The sequence below is a fragment of the Gobio gobio genome, assembly GCF_949357685.1.
Source record: "Gobio gobio genome assembly, chromosome: 22".
Classification (NCBI taxonomy): domain Eukaryota; kingdom Metazoa; phylum Chordata; class Actinopteri; order Cypriniformes; family Gobionidae; genus Gobio; species Gobio gobio.
In genome coordinates this window covers 13,379,070-13,401,207 of record NC_137118.1, presented here as the reverse complement: position 1 = coordinate 13,401,207, position 22,138 = coordinate 13,379,070, and the positions used below count along the sequence as shown (strand labels likewise).

Genomic DNA, 22,138 nt, shown 5'->3' with positions numbered 1-22,138 from the left:
TGTTGTATCTTCCTTCTCAATATTTGTATTTGCTGGAATACACAGCTAAACGTTTTCTGTTTCGTAATGATTGCGTAATTATGTAGGTATATATTTGAATTTATGATGTTTTGTTTATGTTTAGTTCACTCTTCATTTTATAGAAAAGTGTATGAAGTAACATCTCATTGTTGTATCACTTTTACAACACGTGGTGGCACTGCAGACCATGACTTTGAGAGTCATCTGAGCTCCTCCTTTACAGCAGCAGAATGTGCGTTGAAAGGGTGCAAATAACCAAGCCTTACAGTAGCTTCTGTGTCGTGGTTTCGGATTGTATCGAGAGAGGACCGTATTGTTGTTTTAATCGCTTTTACATTAAATACATCGCAGGACATTTTCTTGCACAATCATGGATGTCACAGAATATTATGGCTTCTGGATCGTTTTATTTCTGTCTTTATGGAAATCTTCGCCTGGTCAGATTGTCTATTCCGTCTCCGAGGAGGTAAATAAAGGAACCGTGATCGGGAATATTGCAAAAGACCTCAAGATCAGCGCTCAGGAACTAGAATCACGCATGTTTCAGATTATGCCTGGATCAAATGCAAAGTATTTTGATGTAAATGTGAAAACGGGGTCGCTGTTTGTCAAAGACAGGATTGATCGCGAGGAGTTGTGTGGCACTAATCAGAAATGTACATTGAATTTAGAGGCTCTTTCTCAGAATCCTCACAGACTTCATCGACTTGAAATTATTATTGTGGATGTGAACGACAATGCTCCGCTTTTCCCGGACAGCACATATTTTATCAATGTTACAGAAATTGCAAACGAGGGGGAACGATTTCCTCTTCCAATTGCAAAAGATTCAGATGTCGCCAGTAATTCTCTGAAAGATTACAAACTTAGTTCAAATGAACATTTTTCTTTAGATGTTCATAGCGGGCAAAAGAGTATGTCAGCTGAGTTAGTACTACAGAAAGCTTTAGATCGAGAGAAACAAGCCATCATTCACTTAATACTAACCGCTATTGACGGAGGAAAACCTCCCAAATCTGGAACATTGAGTATTGTTGTTGACGTCATGGATGTAAATGATAATAAGCCTATGTTCAGCAAACCTTTGTACAAAGTTAAAGTAAAAGAAAACACACCAATTGGAACCAAAATCATTTCTGTTTCGGCAAATGATTTGGATGAGGGTATCAACAGTGAAATTCAATATTCATTTCATGGCAATACTGATGAACTGAACCTGTTTAGCATTAATTCTGACTCTGGGGAAATTGTTGTTCAAGGACAAATTGATTACGAGGAAGATTCTGCTATAGAACTCCGTGTTCAGGCAAAAGATAAAGGCAGCCCTCCAAAAAGTGCACACTGCAAAGTTTTAATAGAAGTTATGGATGAAAATGACAATGTTCCAGAGATAGTTACGACTCCTCTGTTGGAAAGTGTGAAAGAGGACGCAAAATCAGGAACTGCTGTCGCTTTAGTCACAGTGTCTGATAAAGATGGAGGTAAAAATGGCATTGTTTACTGTGCGCTGAAAGGCTCGTTTCCTTTCAAACTGGAGACGTCATATAACAATCATTATTCTCTAGTGGTAGACGGACCTCTGGACAGAGAGAGTGTTTCTCTGTATAACATCACAATTACAGCTGCAGATGAAGGAGCTCCACCTCTTTCCAGCAGCACTGTTATAACTGTACATATCTCTGATGTTAATGACAATGCCCCACATTTCCCAGCACCCGTTATTAACGCTTTTCTAAGTGAGAATGGTCAAGCTGGAGGTCTCGTGACAAAAGTGACAGCTGATGATTCAGACACTGGTGAGAACGCAGAACTTTCATATTCACTGTTAGACAGTTCCAGCTCCAGCGTTCCTAAAACAACACTGATCAATATAAACTCTTTGAGTGGAGAAATATTCAGTTTGCAATCATTTAATCACGAAGAAACCAAAAGATTTCAGTTTGAAGTGATGGCAACAGACTCTGGTGTTCCTCCTCTGAGCAGTAATGCGACTGTAAATGTGTTTATTCTGGATGAGAATGACAACAGTCCGGTTATTTTAGCGCCTTATTCTGACCCTGGATCAGTTAATACTGAGAACATTCCCTACTCTGCTGAAGCGGGATACTTTGTAGCCAAGATCAGAGCTGTTGATGCTGACTCTGGATATAACGCACTTCTGTCTTATCATATGAGTGAACCCAAAGGAACGAATCTCTTCCGCATTGGAAGCAGCACTGGAGAAATAAGGACTAAGAGACGAATGAGTGACAATGACTTAAAAACTCACCCACTTATTATTACAGTGTCTGATAATGGAGAGCCATCACTCTCAGCGACTATGTCCATGGATGTTGTGGTTGTTGAGAGTCTGGATGACATAAAGACATCATTCAGAGAAGCTCCTGTCAAAGAGGAGAGTTTTTCCGATCTGAATCTGTATCTGCTCATCGCTATTGTCTCAGTGTCAGTCATCTTTTTACTGAGTCTCGTGGGTTTGATAGCAGTTAAATGCTACAGGACAGACGGCAGTTTCAGCAGGTACAGCGCTCCAGTGATCAGCACCCATCCAGACGGAAGCTGGTCCTTCTCTAAATCTACCCAACAGTATGACGTGTGTTTTAGTTCAGACACAATAAAGAGTGATGTAGTCGTTTTCCCCTCGCCGTTTCCACCAGCAGACGCGGAGTTGATCAGCATTAATAGTGGAGAAGAAACGTTTACGCGCACCCAAACTCTTCCTACAAATGGAAAGGTAAGATCGTTATAATTTTTTTAGAATAATTAATTTACATCTGAATTATTGTTCTCAACTGTGAGCGTTTATTTCCAGTGGTTGTTATACAAGTTTCTTTGGTTTTCACAACGTGGTTTCATTCATTTTATTTTACAAAGTTGCTGTTGTAATTCCTAATTTTCATTTTATGTATTTATTGATTTTTATAATATGCCATGATTAACCTTGCCGATTGCTATTTCAAAAATGCTTCAACATGTTTCGAGCATTAAAACAATCACGGTGTATTTAACATAAATAGACATTTATCGATATGTTTTACAAATTAGAAAAAAACAGCCCTGCCTTAGTAAGATAAGCCTATAAAATTGAGTGGCTGCACATCGATGCAATGCGACATTAAAATGCAAAGATGAAATAGAAAATCGATCTCAATAATAATAGTAATAATAATAATAATAATAATAATAATAATAATAATAAACAAACAAACAAATAAATAAATAAATAAATAAATAAATAAATAAATAAATAAATAAATAAATAAATAAATAAATAAATAAATAAATAAATAAATAAATAAATAAATAAATAAATAAATAAATAAATAAATTCTGACCTTGAATGCTTCGTCAATACAGCGTTCAAGTCTGTTTTTCGCCATGACATTAACAGGTAATCGTTCAGCTCCCTTACCGGATCATTAGTATGGTATGGTCAGAGCAACATGACCTGTTCCATGGACAACAGCATTACATGCATTTTGTCGTAACAAGCGCCCGTTTAATTGTTTGCAGTCTTATTTTATTGTTTAAGTGTTGATGCTGCTAGCCTAAGTAATATTACTGCTCTGTCTTTCTTTGTTTTTCAGTGTTGGAATTATTTGAGTATGCTGTTGTTTCTTTTTTGGATTTGGAAATAAAACATTGATGTTATAGGATAGTTCAGGCACATGGTGTCACTGCAGACCGTCAGTTTAATGTGCATGGTTTGTACCCTGCAGCCTCTCGCTCAGAATCTTGGTGTTAGTGTTTCTGTCGTTGAAACGTGATGGTGGTTTCTGTTTCGCCTCGTGTATCTTGAATGTACAGAAGGAATAGATCATCTCGCGTTTATTTTTATTTTGTATTGTCAGCAAGCCATGGCACTTATGGGATATTTCGAGTGTGGATTTATATTTGTTCTTTCTTTGCTGGATTCTGCGTTTGCTCAGATCGTCTATTCCATACCGGAAGAGGTAAATAAGGGAACAGTTGTTGGCAATATAGCGAAAGACCTGAACATAAATGTCCACGACCTGGAATCTCGCATGTTTGAGATTGTGACTGGATCAAATAAGAAGTATTTTGACGTAAATCTGAAAACTGGCGTGCTGTTTGTTAATGAAAGGATTGACCGTGAGGAGATATGTATGTCGAATCAGAAATGCTCTTTGAAAATAGAGGCCATCGCTGAAAATCCTCATCATCTTTACAGGGTGGAGATTAAGATCTTGGATATAAACGACTATGCGCCACATTTTCCTGTCAAAGTATTTGCATTGAATATTACAGAAAATGCAAGTCCTGGAGAGAGATTTCCTCTCCCTATGGCCGAGGACTCTGATGTTGGCAGTAATTCACTGAAAGAGTACAAACTGAGTCCGAATGAACATTTCAGTCTAGATACACAGAGTGAAGACCAGAGTGTGTCTGCAGAGTTAGTGCTGAACAAGGCTTTAGATCGAGAGAAGCAAGCGACAATTAAGTTAATACTCACCGGGGTAGATGGAGGAAAACCACCTAAATCAGGGACTTTAAATATTATTTTAAACGTCATGGATATTAATGATAATAACCCAGTGTTCAGTCAACCTCTTTACAAAGTCAAAATAAAAGAAAATGTTGCTGCTGGTACTAAAGTTTTATCTGTGTTAGCCTCTGACTTGGATGAAGGAATAAACAGTGAAATTGTGTACTCGTTTGCGGATCACGGTAAGAAGCAAGACTTGTTTGCCATTATCCCCGAGACAGGAGATATTGTTGTAAAAGGGCGTATAAACTTCGAAGAGAATCCTGCTATTGAATTGCGAGTTCGTGCAAGAGACAAAGGTCATTCGCCAAAGAGCACACAATGTAAAGTTTTAATAGAAGTTATGGATGAAAATGACAATGCACCAGAGATAACAATTACTCCACTTCTGAAAACTGTGAAAGAAGACACAAAATCAGGAACTGCTGTCGCTTTAGTCACAGTGTCTGATAAAGATGGAGGTAAAAATGGCATTGTGCATTGTGCGCTGAAAGGCTCGTTTCCTTTCAAACTGGACACGTCATATAACAATCATTATTCTCTTGTGGTAGACGGACCTCTGGACAGAGAGAGTGTTTCTCTGTATAACATCACAATTACAGCTGCAGATGAAGGAGCTCCGCCTCTTTCCAGCAGCACTGTTATAACTGTACATATCTCTGATGTTAATGACAATGCCCCACATTTCCCAGCACCCGTTATTAACGCTTTTCTAAGTGAGAACGGTCAAGCTGGAGGTCTCGTGACAAAAGTGACAGCTGAAGATTCAGACACTGGTGAGAACGCAGAACTTTCATATTCACTGTTAGACAGTTCCAGCTCCAGTGTTCCTATAACAACACTGATAAATATAAACTCTTTGAGTGGAGAAATATTCAGTTTGCAATCATTTAATCACGAAGAAACCAAAAGATTTCAGTTTGAAGTTATGGCAACAGACTCTGGTGTTCCTCCTCTGAGCAGTAATGTGACTGTAAATGTGTTTATTCTGGATGAGAATGACAACAGTCCGGTTATTTTACCGCCTTATTCTGAATCTGGATCAGTTAATACTGAGAACATTCCCTACTCTGCTGAAGCGGGATACTTTGTAGCCAAGATCAGAGCTGTTGATGCTGACTCTGGATATAACGCACTTCTGTCTTATCATATGAGTGAACCCAAAGGAACGAATCTCTTCCGCATTGGAAGCAGCACTGGAGAAATAAGGACTAAGAGACGAATGAGTGACAATGACTTAAAAACTCACCCACTTATTATTACAGTGTCTGATAATGGAGAGCCATCACTCTCAGCGACTATGTCCATGGATGTTGTGGTTGTTGAGAGTCTGGATGACATAAAGACATCATTCAGAGAAGTTCCTGTCAAAGAGGAGAGTTTTTCCGATCTGAATCTGTATCTGCTCATCGCTATTGTCTCAGTGTCAGTCATCTTTTTACTGAGTCTCGTGGGTTTGATAGCAGTTAAATGCTACAGGACAGACGGCAGTTTCAGCAGGTACAGCGCTCCAGTGATCAGCACCCATCCAGACGGAAGCTGGTCCTTCTCTAAATCTACCCAACAGTATGACGTGTGTTTTAGTTCAGACACAATAAAGAGCGATGTAGTCGTTTTCCCCTCACCGTTTCCACCAGCAGATGCGGAGTTGATCAGCATTAATGGAGAAGACACTTTTGCGCGAACCCAAACTCTTCCTACCACTGGGAAGGTAAGCTACTGCTTACTTATTTGCAAATATTAATTCACTACAATTTGTGTGGAATGTTTCAGAGACACACTGCTCCTTACTTGTTTGTGGGTCATTCCTGGGATTCGGTGCCTTTTGTGTCCCCAGTAAATACCATGATCTTACTCTCTCAAAATGTTGAACAATATCAGTTTTAAAGCTGTCTTATTCATAAATAACACCATTTGAACTCTAAGCATAAAGTTGATTCTAATTTTTCTGAGACATTTTAAAGCAGTTTGAACCACCATATCATGATTTTTCCTATGTCCCCAGGCTTGCGTATCCCATTTTCATTATAAATACAACACTTATGTGATTTTTCCCCAAAATGTTTACATTGTTGGATATATCAGTAATGATTCTTTTCTAATGTATAGAGTTTTTTTTCAATAATTACACTATTTTAAGGATTACAGTACATGTTTTAAGATATCCCTCAAGTTATTGTTTTCAAGTTATGTTTATTTTTGTCTACATTCCTTTCAAATTAAAGTTGAAATAGATAAATTACATCATATCATAAAGTTGTCATCACTCCTTTGGTTGGAAAACAACTTGGGAAAGTGAATGAGATCCTACTGAGATTTAACTGTCTATTATGAAAAATTTGAATTCTTCAAATTTGATGTGGTCAGCCTCAACACGTCCACTCTGTTAGGGGGAATATGAAAAAAGTGAGTAGAAAAATCATATTTTTAAAATTACAATTAGGAAACCATGCAATTCCTTATTCGATAAACCTTATGTTAGCTACTTGTTGCTCAGACGTGGTGCAGTGGCTGGATTTAGGTCAGAATGTCCACTCTGTTAGTGTTCACCCTGTTAAATAAGAAGATCTAACAGAGTGGACACTGAGAGTGTACATAGTGATTGTGAAAGTTAATTGAAGTAGTTTATTTAAAGTTCTTTGGCAATGTTTTACATATTGTTCCCTATAAAAATCCATTTAAAACAAAAGTAATTTTGCAACTGCTTGTATGTGAAAGATAGGAAATCATCCATCCATTCATTTTTTATACCACTTGTCCACCGTGGATGTTACTATTACTTAGTCCACTCTGTTATTACTTTGTCCATGCAAAGACAAAAACTACTAATTCAGTGACAATGAAAATTGGCTGAGAATCGAACCTCGGCCTTCGAGTTACAAGTCCGAGTCTCTAACCAGTCAGCCACAACTGCCTCGTTAATGGCTATACTGTAATAAACATATTACAGAACAGTATTATATTACAGTATAGATTAAACTTATAAGTCTTATTTGTTTCTAAAAGAGAACCATACTGTGTCTTACTAAAAGCATTTGTAATGTTGCACCGGATAATTCAGTGCTGGATCTTAAGAGTTCACGTGCAGTTTGAGATGTTTAGTAACTACATCAACAGTATACTGACAGCATTAATAATCATTTGACCATAAATTAATTGACATTTTGAACTATGTATGAACTTGTGTGTTTTTGTTTTTGTGGCCGACTGGTTTAATATCGCATTTAACTATGGTGTTAGTGTGTTGTGACTGGATTGATCAGCACCATGGACAGCAGCACACTAATATGATTTATAGCGGGAAAATGTTAAAATTCGGAGGCAAATCAAGATTATTTGTATGTATCGTAGTCTTGTTTTTGCAGCGTTTGGTAACTTTGATTTTTACGTAGTGGAGTAATTTAATCTCAAATGCGTAATGAGTTCAATGGATTTGGAAATATAATATTCCTGTTATGGCATAATTTCAGCACATGGTGTCACTGCAGACCGTCAGTTAAAGGTGTACAGTTATTATTCAGAAGCCTCTCTCTCTCTCTCTCTCTCTCTCTCTCTCTCTCTCTCTCTCTCTCTCTCTCTCTGAATGTTGGTGTTAGTGTATCTGTCGTTGAGACATGATGGTGGTTTCTGTTTCGTCTCGTGTTTCCTGAATGCAAAGAAGGAATCCATTCTCCTACGTTTAATGTTTTTGTTTTTTAATTAATCCAGTTGTGACACCATCATGGCACTTATGGGATATTTCGAGTGTGGATTCATATTCTTTCTTTCTTTGCTGGATTCTGCGTTTGCTCAGATCGTCTATTCCGTACCGGAAGAGGTAAATAAGGGAACAGTTGTTGGCAATATAGCGAAAGACCTGAACATAAATGTGCACGACCTGGAATCTCGCATGTTTAAGATTGTGACTGGATCAAATAAGAAGTATTTTGACGTAAATCTGAAAACTGGCGTGCTGTTTGTTAATGAAAGGATTGACCGTGAGGAGATATGTATGTCGAATCAGAAATGCTCTTTGAATATAGAGGCCATCGCTAAAAATCCTCATCATCTTTACAGGGTGGAGATTAAGATCTTGGATATAAACGACAATGCACCACATTTTTCTGTCAAAGTATTTACTGTGAATATTAGTGAAAACGCAAGCCCTGGAGAGAGATTTTCTCTCCCTGTGGCCGAGGACTCTGATGTTGGCAGTAATTCACTGAAAGAGTACAAACTGAGTCCGAATGAACATTTCAGTCTAGATACACAGAGTGAAGACCAGAGTGTGTCTGCAGAGTTAGTGCTGAACAAGGCTTTAGATCGAGAGAAGCAAGCGACAATTAAGTTAGTACTCACCGGAGTAGATGGAGGAAAACCACCTAAATCAGGGACTTTAAATATTATTATAAACGTCATGGATGTTAATGATAATAACCCAGTGTTCAGTCAACCTCTTTACAAAGTCAAAATAAAAGAAAATGTTCCTATTGGTACTAAAGTTTTATCTCTTTTTGCGTCTGATTTGGATGAAGGAATAAATCGTGAAATCATGTACTCATTTGTTGGTTATGGAAAGAAGGAAGATCTGTTTACCATTATCCCAGAGACAGGAGATATTGTTGTAAAAGGGCAAATTGATTACGAGGACAATCCTGCTATTGAGTTACGAGTTCAAGCAAGAGATAAAGGCAGTCCACCAAAGAGCACACAATGTAAAGTTTTAATAGAAGTTATGGATGAAAACGACAATGCACCAGAGATAGTTACAACTCCCTTGTTGGAAAGTGTGAAAGAAGACACAAAATCCGGAACTGCTGTCGCTTTAGTCACAGTGTCTGATAAAGATGGAGGTAAAAATGGCATTGTGCACTGTGCGCTGAAAGGCTCGTTTCCTTTCAAACTGGAGACGTCATATAACAATCATTATTCTCTAGTGGTAGACGGACCTCTGGACAGAGAGAGTGTTTCTCTGTATAACATCACAATTACAGCTGCAGATGAAGGAGCTCCGCCTCTTTCCAGCAGCACTGTTATAACTGTACATATCTCTGATGTTAATGACAATGCCCCACATTTCCCAGCACCCGTTATTAACGCTTTTCTAAGTGAGAATGGTCAAGCTGGAGGTCTCGTGACAAAAGTGACAGCTGAGGATTCAGACACTGGTGAGAACGCAGAACTTTCATATTCACTGTTAGACAGTTCCAGCTCCAGTGTTCCTATAACAACACTGATCAATATAAACTCTTTGAGTGGAGAAATATTCAGTTTGCAATCATTTAATTTCGAAGAAACCAAAAGATTTCAGTTTGAAGTGATGGCAACAGACTCTGGTGTTCCTCCTCTGAGCAGTAATGTGACTGTAAATGTGTTTATTCTGGATGAGAATGACAACAGTCCGGTTATTTTAGCGCCTTATTCTGACCCTGGATCAGTTAATACTGAGAACATTCCCTACTCTGCTGAAGCGGGATACTTTGTAGCCAAGATCAGAGCTGTTGATGCTGACTCTGGATATAACGCACTTCTGTCTTATCATATGAGTGAACCCAAAGGAACGAATCTCTTCCGCATTGGAAGCAGCACTGGAGAAATAAGGACTAAGAGACGAATGAGTGACAATGACTTAAAAACTCACCCACTTATTATTACAGTGTCTGATAATGGAGAGCCATCACTCTCAGCGACTATGTCCATGGATGTTGTGGTTGTTGAGAGTCTGGATGACATAAAGACATCATTCAGAGAAGTTCCTGTCAAAGAGGAGAGTTTTTCCGATCTGAATCTGTATCTGCTCATCGCTATTGTCTCAGTGTCAGTCATCTTTTTACTGAGTCTCGTGGGTTTGATAGCAGTTAAATGCTACAGGACAGACGGCAGTTTCAGCAGGTACAGCGCTCCAGTGATCAGCACCCATCCAGACGGAAGCTGGTCCTTCTCTAAATCTACTCAACAGTATGACGTGTGTTTTAGTTCAGACACAATAAAGAGTGATGTAGTCGTTTTCCCCTCGCCGTTTCCACCAGCAGACGCGGAGTTGATCAGCATTAATAGTGGAGAAGACACTTTTTCCCGCACCCAAACTCTTCCTACTACCGGGAAGGTAAGACGATCTTTGAAAATGAGTGTTAATTAATATATTTAAAGCTGGATTATTGTTCTAAGCATTTCGCAATTATTTTTATGGTTGTCATAACGTTGCTTTGGTTTTCACAACGTGGTTGTTTTACTTGTTTTTTATTTAAAAATGTGTTTTGATAAATTATGAATTCCTTGCATTTGTTAATGCTGTGTAGTAACATATTATGATGAGGCTAATCTTGTCCTGAGTGTGGATTTTTTATTCTGCATTTTTCAAGCATCAAAATAATTAGTAGCCCTATGTATTTAAAATGTATATTTATCGATATAGTTAACAGACCAAAAGCGATATGTCATGGAAATGTAACAAAATGAATCAGACGAAACCTATGTGACAATAAATGTGCAATTAAAATAAGAAACAAAATAATAATGTTGATGAGAATAATATAATAATATTAATATATTACATTTATGCATTTGGCAGACGCTTTTATCCAAAGCGACTTACATTGCATTCAACATTTTAAATTTCTGTCAGTTCTTGCTTTCCCTGGGAATCGAAGCACGATCTTGGCGTGGCTAGCGCACGCTCTACTGTTTGAGCTACAGGAAATAATAATAATAAGTCAGGTCCTAAATGCTGATTGGTCAAAACAGCATTCTAACCGTGTTATTTTCCATGATGTAGTAGACTGATTTGTAGTCTTCACTCTGTCTTTGTGCAGCTCCACAAGAAGATCATTATTTTGTGCTTGGACGTGTTATGCCATAACCTGCATCGTGGAGAATTATGTTTTATAGTTTGCATTTGTAGCGAGCGTGTGTGTTTATAAGTTTTATTGTATTTGTTTGAAGTCTTTTTAGCAGCATCAACACATTAATTAGCCTATCTAATAAGTAATCTGACACTCATATATTTTGCGGGGTTTTCATTGTTAGAATTCTTTGAAAATGGTTGTTGTTGTCTCTATAAGCACTTTGTTGTTCCTTGAACTGATTTGCTTATAGCCTACATTGTTCCTGTTATGGCATAATTTCAGCACATGGTGTCACTGCAGACCGTCAGTTAAAGGTTCACAGTTATTATTCTGAAGCCTCTCTCTCTCTCTCTCTCTCTCTCTCTCTCTCTCTCTCTCTCTCTCTCTCTCTCTCTCTCTCTCTCTCTCTCTCTCTCTGAATGTTGGTGTTAGTGCATCTGTCGTTGAGACATGATGATGGTTTCTGTTTCGTCTCGTGTTTCCTGAATGCAAAGAAGAAATACTATTCTCGAGCGTTTATTGTTTTTACTGTCATTACGCCAGAATCACCATCATGGCATTTATGGGATATTTCGAGTGTGGATTTATATTTTTCCTTTCTTTGCTGGATTCTGCGTTTGCTCAGATCGTCTATTCCGTACCGGAAGAGGTAAATAAGGGAACAGTTGTTGGCAATATAGCGAAAGACCTGAACATAAATGTCCACGACCTGGAATCTCGCATGTTTGAGATTGTGACTGGATCAAATAAGAAGTATTTTGACGTAAATCTGAAAACTGGCGTGCTGTTTGTTAATGAAAGGATTGACCGTGAGGAGATATGTATGTCGAATCAGAAATGCTCTTTGAATATAGAGGCCATCGCTAAAAATCCTCATCATCTTTACAGGGTGGAGATTAAGATCTTGGATATAAACGACAATGCGCCACATTTTCCTGTTAAAGTATTTGCATTAAATATTACAGAAAACGCAAGCCCTGGAGAGAGATTTCCTCTCCCTATGGCCGAGGACTCTGATGTTGGCAGTAATTCACTGAAAGAGTACAAACTGAGTCCGAATGAACATTTCAGTCTAGATACACAGAGTGAAGACCAGAGTGTGTCTGCAGAGTTAGTGCTGAACAAGGCTTTAGATCGAGAGAAGCAAGCGACAATTAAGTTAGTACTTACCGGGGTAGATGGAGGAAAACCACCTAAATCAGGGATTTTAAATATTATTATAAACGTCATGGATGTTAATGATAATAACCCAGTGTTCAGTCAACCTCTTTACAAAGTCAAACTAAAAGAAAATGTTGCTGCTGGTACTAAAGTTGTATCTCTTTTTGCGTCTGATTTGGATGAAGGAATAAATCGTGAAATCATTTACACATTTGTTGGTCATGGAAAGAAGCAAGACCTGTTTTCATTTATCCCAGAGACAGGCGATATTGTTGTAAAAGGGCAAATTGATTACGAGGAAAATCCTGCTATTGAGTTACGAGTTCAAGCGAAAGATAAAGGCAGTCCACCAAGGAGCACCCAATGTAAAGTTTTAATAGAAGTTATGGATGAAAATGACAATGCACCAGAGATAGTTACAACTCCCTTGTTGGAAAGTGTGAAAGAAGACACAAAATCCGGAACTGCTGTCGCTTTAGTCACAGTGTCTGATAAAGATGGAGGTAAAAATGGCATTGTGCACTGTGCGCTGAAAGGCTCGTTTCCTTTCAAACTGGAGACGTCATATAACAATCATTATTCTCTAGTGGTAGACGGACCTCTGGACAGAGAGAGTGTTTCTCTGTATAACATCACAATTACAGCTGCAGATGAAGGAGCTCCGCCTCTTTCCAGCAGCACTGTTATAACTGTACATATCTCTGATGTTAATGACAATGCCCCACATTTCCCAGCACCCGTTATTAACGCTTTTCTAAGTGAGAATGGTCAAGCTGGAGGTCTCGTGACAAAAGTGACAGCTGATGATTCAGACACTGGTGAGAACGCAGAACTTTCATATTCACTGTTAGACAGTTCCAGCTCCAGCGTTCCTATAACAACACTGATAAATATAAACTCTTTGAGTGGAGAAATATTCAGTTTGCAATCATTTAATCACGAAGAAACAAAAAGATTTCAGTTTGAAGTAATGGCAACAGACTCTGGTGTTCCTCCTCTGAGCAGTAATGTGACTGTAAATGTGTTTATTCTGGATGAGAATGACAACAGTCCGGTTATTTTAGCGCCTTATTCTGACCCTGGATCAGTTAATACTGAGAACATTCCCTACTCTGCTGAAGCGGGATACTTTGTAGCCAAGATCAGAGCTGTTGATGCTGACTCTGGATATAACGCACTTCTGTCTTATCATATGAGTGAACCCAAAGGAACGAATCTCTTCCGCATTGGAAGCAGCACTGGAGAAATAAGGACTAAGAGACGAATGAGTGACAATGACTTAAAAACTCACCCACTTATTATTACAGTGTCTGATAATGGAGAGCCATCACTCTCAGCGACTATGTCCATGGATGTTGTGGTTGTTGAGAGTCTGGATGACATAAAGACATCATTCAGAGAAGCTCCTGTCAAAGAGGAGAGTTTTTCCGATCTGAATCTGTATCTGCTCATCGCTATTGTCTCAGTGTCAGTCATCTTTTTACTGAGTCTCGTGGGTTTGATAGCAGTTAAATGCTACAGGACAGACGGCAGTTTCAGCAGGTACAGCGCTCCAGTGATCAGCACCCATCCAGACGGAAGCTGGTCCTTCTCTAAATCTACTCAACAGTATGACGTGTGTTTTAGTTCAGACACAATAAAGAGTGATGTAGTCGTTTTCCCCTCGCCGTTTCCACCAGCAGACGCGGAGTTGATCAGCATTAATAGTGGAGAAGACACTTTCACACGCACCCAAACACTTCCTACTAATGGAAAGGTAAGATCGTTTTTTTTTTAGAATAATTAATTTACATCTGAATTATTGTTCTCAACTGTGAGCGTTTATTTCCAGTTGTTGGTATACAAGTTTATTTGGTTTTCACAACGTGGTTTCATTTATTTTATTTTACAAATTTGCTGTTGTAATTCCTAATCTTAATTTTATGTATTTATTTATTTTTATAATATACCATGATTTACCTGGTCCTTGCCGATTGCTATTTCAAAAATGCTTCAACATGTTTCGAGCATTAAAACAATCACGGTGTATTTAACATAAATAGACATTTATCGATATGTTTTACAAATTAGAAAAAAAACAGCCCTGCCTTAGCGAGATAGGCCTATAAAATTGAGTGGCCGCACGTCGATGCAATGCGACATTAAAATGCAAAGATGAAATAGAAAATCGATCTCAATAATAATAATAATAATAATAATAATAATAATAATAATAATAATAATAATAATAATAAATAAATAAATAAATAAATAAATAAATAAATAAATAAATAAATAAATAAATAAATAAATTAATTAATTAATTAATTAATTAATTAATTAATTAATTAATTAATTAATCCTGACCTTGAATGCTTCGCCAATACAGCGTTCAAGTCTGTTTTTCGCCATGACATTAACAGGTGTAATCGTTCAGCTCCCTTACCGGATCATTAGTATGGTATGGTCAGAGCAACATGACCTGTTCCATGGACAACAGCATTACATGCATTTTGTCGTAACAAGCGCCCGTTTAATTGTTTGCAGTCTTATTTTATTGTTTAAGTGTTGATGCTGCTAGCCTAAGTAATATTACTGCTCTGTCTTTCTTTGTTTTTTAGTGTTGGAATTATTTGAGTATTGCTGTTGTTTCTTTTTTGGATTTGGAAATAAAACATTGATGTTATAGGATAGTTCAGGCACATGGTGTCACTGCAGACCGTCAGTTTAATGTGCATGGTTTGTACCCTGCAGCCTCTCGCTCAGAATCTTGGTGTTAGTGTTTCTGTCGTTGAAACGTGATGGTGGTTTCTGTTTCGCCTCGTGTATCTTGAATGCAAAGAAGGAATAGATTATCTCGCGTTTATTTTTATTTTGTATTGCTGTCAGCAAGCCATGGCATTTATGGGATATTTCGAGTGTGGATTTGTAATTTTTCTTTCTTTGCTGGATCCTGCGTTTGCTCAGATCGTCTATTCCATACCGGAAGAGGTAAATAAGGGAACAGTTGTTGGCAATATAGCGAAAGACCTGAACATAAATGTGCACGACCTGGAATCTCGCATGTTTGAGATTGTGACTGGATCAAATAAGAAGTATTTTGACGTAAATCTGAAAACTGGCGTGCTGTTTGTTAATGAAAGGATTGACCGTGATGAGATATGTATGTCGAATCAGAAATGCTCTTTGAATATAGAGGCCATCGCTGAAAACCCTCATCATCTTTACAGGGTGGAGATTAAGATCTTGGATATAAACGACAATGCGCCACATTTTCCTGTTAAAGTATTTACTGTGAATATTGGTGAAAACGCAAGCCCTGGAGAGAGATTTCCTCTCCCTATGGCCGAGGACTCTGATGTTGGCAGTAATTCACTGAAAGAGTACAAACTGAGTCCGAATGAACATTTCAGTCTAGATACACAGAGTGAAGACCAGAGTGTGTCTGCAGAGTTAGTGCTGAACAAGGCTTTAGATCGAGAGAAGCAAGCGACAATTAAGTTAGTACTTACCGGGGTAGATGGAGGAAAACCACCTAAATCAGGGACTTTAAATATTATTATAAACGTCATGGATGTTAATGATAATAACCCTGTGTTCAGTCAACCTCTTTACAAAGTCAAAATAAAAGAAAATGTTGCTGCTGGTACTAAAGTTATCTCTGTCTTTGCCACTGATTTGGATGAAGGAATAAACCGTGAAATTGTGTACTCATTTGTTGGTCATGGAAAAAAGAAAGATCTATTTACCATTATCCCAGAGACAGGCGATATTGTTGTAAAAGGGCAAATTGATTACGAAGAAACTCCTGCTATTGAGTTACGAGTTGAAGCGAAAGATAAAGGCAGTCCACCAAAGAGCACACAATGTAAAGTTTTAATAGAAGTTATGGATGAAAACGACAATGCACCAGAGATAACAGTGACTCCACTTCTGAAAACTGTGAAAGAAGACACAAAATCAGGAACTGCTGTCGCTTTAGTCACAGTGTCTGATAAAGATGGAGGTAAAAATGGCATTGTGCACTGTGCGCTGAAAGGCTTGTTTCCTTTCAAACTGGACACGTCATATAACAATCATTATTCTCTTGTGGTAGACGGACCTCTGGACAGAGAGAGAGTTTCTCTGTATAACATCACAATTACAGCTGCAGATGAAGGAGCTCCGCCTCTTTCCAGCAGCACTGTTATAACTGTACATATCTCTGATGTTAATGACAATGCCCCACATTTCCCAGCACCCGTTATTAACGCTTTTCTAAGTGAGAATGGTCAAGCTGGAGGTCTCGTGACAAAAGTGACAGCTGAGGATTCAGACACTGGTGAGAACGCAGAACTTTCATATTCACTGTTAGACAGTTCCAGCTCCAGCGTTCCTATAACAACACTGATCAATATAAACTCTTTGAGTGGAGAAATATTCAGTTTGCAATCATTTAATCACGAAGAAACCAAAAGATTTCAGTTTGAAGTGATGGCAACAGACTCTGGTGTTCCTCCTCTGAGCAGTAATGTGACTGTAAATGTGTTTATTCTGGATGAGAATGACAACAGTCCGGTTATTTTAGCGCCTTATTCTGACCCTGGATCAGTTAATACTGAGAACATTCCCTACTCTGCTGAAGCGGGATACTTTGTAGCCAAGATCAGAGCTGTTGATGCTGACTCTGGATATAACGCACTTCTGTCTTATCATATGAGTGAACCCAAAGGAACGAATCTCTTCCGCATTGGAAGCAGCACTGGAGAAATAAGGACTAAGAGACGAATGAGTGACAATGACTTAAAAACTCACCCACTTATTATTACAGTGTCTGATAATGGAGAGCCATCACTCTCAGCGACTATGTCGATGGATGTTGTGGTTGTTGAGAGTCTGGATGACATAAAGACATCATTCAGAGAAGCTCCTGTCAAAGAGGAGAGTTTTTCCGATCTGAATCTGTATCTGCTCATCGCTATTGTCTCAGTGTCAGTCATCTTTTTACTGAGTCTCGTGGGTTTGATAGCAGTTAAATGCTACAGGACAGACGGCAGTTTCAGCAGGTACAGCGCTCCAGTGATCAGCACCCATCCAGACGGAAGCTGGTCCTTCTCTAAATCTACTCAACAGTATGACGTGTGTTTTAGTTCAGACACAATAAAGAGTGATGTAGTCGTTTTCCCCTCGCCGTTTCCACCAGCAGACGCGGAGTTGATCAGCATTAATGGAGAAGACACTTTTACTCGAACCCAAACTCTTCCTACCACCGATAAGGTAAGAAGACTTTGTAACTAGTTGTAAAATTGTTAGAATGAAAGCCGAAATGTGTGGAGTTTGAATTATTTTGTATATATTTTTTTTGTCACTGAAGTTGTGTTGGTGTTTGCAAGCTATTTCTATCACTACTTAATTACAGTTTCCTCTTTGCTATTTTTCAATGACAGCGAAAAGTCAGGGATAAATACAGGTGCTAATCATAATGCAATAAAATGCGATTATAATTAATAAAGACAATAAAAAGTCTTAAAGTTGATGATGACGATGATAATAATAATAATAATAATAATAATAATAATAATAATAATAATAATAATAAATCATACATCTTCTAATCAAGTCTTTATGAAGTTCACATTTAACTATTATAAACTTAATGGTAGGCTACTTCGATTCTTTTTTGAGAGAGGGCGACTTCAGCACCATGGACAACGAACACTTCATCCTCGTATTTCCCCCGTATATTTTGGTAATCTTTGTTAGTTGTAAATATGTTTTATTTAATTTGCTTCCGATCACACTCTAAAAAATGCTGGGTTAAAAACAACCCAAGTTTGGTTGAAAATGGACAAACCCAGCAATTGGGTTGTTTTAAGCAAACATTTATCCCAAGCGCTGGGTTAAAACAACCCATTCACTGAGTTATAACAACCCAATTGCTGGGTTTGTCCATTTTCAACCCAACTTGGGTTGTTTTTAACCCAGCATTTTTTAGAGTGCAGAATGTACTTATTTTATCAAGTGCTTCAGATCTCAACCTAACCCCACAATAGTCTTTTTATTTGCATCCATACTTTGTAATTCATGAATTCATTATTTTGAAACATTATAGATTTAAAGCGTGGAAAATAGCACTCTAAATAAAATATCTCCAATCAGCATGCAGTTAAACCGCGCGATGTCGTTGTAGACCATGAATTGGAAGCCCTTCTTTTATTAAAATGAGGCTCCTCCCCTACACTGGACGAGCAACCGCCTATATTCTCTAGCCATGAGTATATGATAAGGTATTATACTTGCTTCCGAGACGAACAGGCTGGCAGAAACGAGACAAAATTATACGTTTAATCTTTGACGCTTTGAAGAAACAACTATGGCAAGCCTAAGATATTTCTGCGTCATAACAGCTCTTCATTTTTGTTTATGGCAATCTTCTTTCGGCAAGACGATCTATTCGGTCTCGGAGGAAGTAAACAAGGGAACTGTTGTCGGAAATATAGCAAAAGATCTCAAGATCAGCGTTCAGGAGCTGGAATCTCGTATGTTGCAGCTTGTATCCGGATCGAACAGAAAATATTTTGATGTGAATTTGAAAACGGGAGCGTTGTTTGTGAATGAAAGAATTGACCGGGAGGAATTGTGCTTCGCTAATCAGCAATGTGCTCTTAATTTGGAGGCTGTTGTTCAAAATCCTCACAGTCTTTATCGAATTGAAATTAATGTTCTGGATGTAAACGATAATGCTCCATATTTTGTGGACAGCGTTATAACGATAAACATTACCGAGGATGTTGTTCCGGGGGAGAGATTTCATCTTCCTGTAGCTGAAGATAACGACATTGGCATTAATGCACTGAAAGACTACAAACTGACCAAGAATGAACACTTTTCTATTGACGCACAAACCGAAGAGCAAGGTGTGTCTGCTGAATTAGTGCTCCAAAAACCTTTAGATCGTGAAAAGCAATCGGTGATTCCTCTTGTGCTGACAGCCGTTGATGGAGGAAAGCCTGCAAAGACAGGCACATTAAGTGTGATAGTGAATGTTATTGATATAAATGATAACAAGCCTGTCTTCAGCAAACCTTTGTACAAGATCAAGGTGAGAGAAAATGTTTCTGTTGGTACAAAAATCATCTCTTTGACTGCTACTGATTTGGATGAGGGCACCAACAGTGACATTATTTATTCCATAGCTGAACATGGAAATATAAAAAAGCAAAGTCTATTCACTGTAGTTCCTGAAACCGGGGATATTATTGTAAAGGGTCAAATAGACCATGAGATAAATGCTGCAATTGAATTGCGAGTTCAGGCAAGAGATAAAGGCAGTCCACCAAAGAGCACCCAATGTAAAGTTTTAATAGAAGTTATGGATGAAAATGACAATGCACCAGAGATAGTTACAACTCCCCTGTTGGAAAGTGTGAAAGAAGACACAAAATCCGGAACTGCTGTCGCTTTAGTCACAGTGTCTGATAAAGATGGAGGTAAAAATGGCATTGTGCACTGTGCGCTGAAAGGCTTGTTTCCTTTCAAACTGGAGACGTCATATAACAATCATTATTCTCTAGTGGTAGACGGACCTCTGGACAGAGAGAGTGTTTCTCTGTATAACATCACAATTACAGCTGCAGATGAAGGAGCTCCGCCTCTTTCCAGCAGCACTGTTATAACTGTACATATCTCTGATGTTAATGACAATGCCCCACATTTCCCAGCACCCGTTATTAACGCTTTTCTAAGTGAGAATGGTCAAGCTGGAGGTCTCATGACAAAAGTGACAGCTGAGGATTCAGACACTGGTGAGAACGCAGAACTTTCATATTCACTGTTAGACAGTTCCAGCTCCAGCGTTCCTATAACAACACTGATCAATATAAACTCTTTGAGTGGAGAAATATTCAGTTTGCAATCATTTAATCACGAAGAAACCAAAAGATTTCAGTTTGAAGTGATGGCAACAGACTCTGGTGTTCCTCCTCTGAGCAGTAATGTGACTGTAAATGTGTTTATACTGGATGAGAATGACAACAGTCCGGTGATTTTAGCGCCTTATTCTGACCCTGGATCAGTTAATACTGAGAACATTCCCTACTCTGCTGAAGCGGGATACTTTGTAGCCAAGATCAGAGCTGTTGATGCTGACTCTGGATATAACGCACTTCTGTCTTATCATATGAGTGAACCCAAAGGAACGAATCTCTTCCGCATTGGAAGCAGCACTGGAGAAATAAGGACTAAGAGACGAATGAGTGACAATGACTTAAAAACTCACCCACTTATTATTACAGTGTCTGATAATGGAGAGCCATCACTCTCAGCGACTATGTCCATGGATGTTGTGGTTGTTGAGAGTCTGGATGACATAAAGACATCATTCAGAGAAGCTCCTGTCAAAGAGGAGAGTTTTTCCGATCTGAATCTGTATCTGCTCATCGCTATTGTCTCAGTGTCAGTCATCTTTTTACTGAGTCTCGTGGGTTTGATAGCAGTTAAATGCTACAGGACAGACGGCAGTTTCAGCAGGTACAGCGCTCCAGTGATCAGCACCCATCCAGACGGAAGCTGGTCCTTCTCTAAATCTACTCAACAGTATGACGTGTGTTTTAGTTCAGACACAATAAAGAGTGATGTAGTTGTTTTCCCCTCAACGTTTCCATTGCCAGATGCAGAACTAATCAGCATTAATGAAGGAGACACTTTTAATAGGACTCAAACACTTCCAAGCACTACCAAGGTAAGATAAAACTTATATATTTTGAAAATATCATCACACTGAGCAAACTCTTGGCAGCAGTTTGGATTAGGTTTGTGAGTGAATGTGAGATTTTACAACCCGGTTTCGAGTAGCTGTTCATTTTCACATTATGCTAAGGGCAGTTATATGTGGGCAATTGTGTGTGTGTGTGTGTTCAAGTGTACAAGTGCATACACTGATTGTTTTCTTTACTCCAGTGTTACATTGGCCTTCCAGTTCCATTTTTCTAAATAGCGTATATCTCTATATGTTGGTATCTAGATGTGCATTTAGTCTTGTCACTGCTGATCAAATTGTAGGTTGCGCATCCCATTTGCCATTCCAGTCATGCAAAGAATAAAGTGTCATGGATGCAATGGCAAACAAGCATTACATTTGCCATGTTTTAATTTCTAAATAATGATTTTCACTGATTTTCCCTACTTGTTTCTATCATTTCATTCAGGTCATGTAGTTAGTTTCAGGAAAGGTCAAAAATAGGCTTGTTTTTGGAAATGTGCATTATTGGAAGGATATCACATATTAGTGTTTTGTTTAAATAAACAGAAAAATAAATGACCAGTTGTAATGAAATCTGAAAATGTAATATATTCTGTGTATATATAACTGTACAGCAGAGTTTCAGAGCTTAAACATGCATTCTGAGACAACAGCTATATATATATATGTATATATATATATATATATATATATATATTAGAATTTACTAATATATTAATAATATATTGAATCTAGAATTTACGGTTTTTCCCAATGTTTTAATAATAGTATTCAAACTAAATAATTATTTTTGTAGCCTATTTTATACTTTTAATCGACTAAGAAAGCTTTTTCTGTTAACTTAATTTACACTGTGATATTTTCTTTTGTGGTGAAATATGTATTAAGAAACAGCACGTAATCCGC

At 38.1% G+C, this 22,138-nt stretch overlaps 5 protein-coding genes and 1 pseudogene across 6 annotated transcripts in view; all 6 read left to right on the top strand.

Moving 5' to 3' along the window:
- Positions 1-22,138, top strand: part of LOC307118599 (protocadherin-10-like) — a 76,409-nt pseudogene that overhangs the window by 3,400 nt on the left and 50,871 nt on the right. The window lies entirely within an intron of this gene.
- LOC307119117 (uncharacterized protein) lies at positions 392-8,028 on the top strand (the record flags this gene model as incomplete). The annotated part of the gene is made up of 3 exons (XM_079805196.1): positions 392-2,755; positions 3,873-6,239; positions 7,999-8,028. 3 exons carry the CDS (start codon positions 392-394, stop codon positions 8,026-8,028), a joined length of 4,761 nt encoding a protein of 1,586 aa, XP_079661322.1.
- On the top strand, positions 8,250-10,646 carry LOC307119116 (protocadherin alpha-2-like; the record flags this gene model as incomplete). Its single annotated transcript, XM_079805195.1, has 1 exon — positions 8,250-10,646. One exon carries the CDS (start codon positions 8,250-8,252, stop codon positions 10,644-10,646), a length of 2,397 nt encoding a protein of 798 aa, XP_079661321.1.
- LOC307119115 (protocadherin alpha-2-like) lies at positions 11,906-14,290 on the top strand (the record flags this gene model as incomplete). The annotated part of the gene is made up of 1 exon (XM_079805194.1): positions 11,906-14,290. The coding sequence occupies one exon, from the start codon at positions 11,906-11,908 to the stop codon at positions 14,288-14,290; it is 2,385 nt and encodes a 794-aa protein (XP_079661320.1).
- On the top strand, positions 15,388-17,769 carry LOC307119114 (protocadherin alpha-2-like; the record flags this gene model as incomplete). The annotated part of the gene is made up of 1 exon (XM_079805193.1): positions 15,388-17,769. The coding sequence occupies one exon, from the start codon at positions 15,388-15,390 to the stop codon at positions 17,767-17,769; it is 2,382 nt and encodes a 793-aa protein (XP_079661319.1).
- On the top strand, positions 18,845-21,220 carry LOC307119113 (protocadherin alpha-2-like; the record flags this gene model as incomplete). The annotated part of the gene is made up of 1 exon (XM_079805192.1): positions 18,845-21,220. One exon carries the CDS (start codon positions 18,845-18,847, stop codon positions 21,218-21,220), a length of 2,376 nt encoding a protein of 791 aa, XP_079661318.1.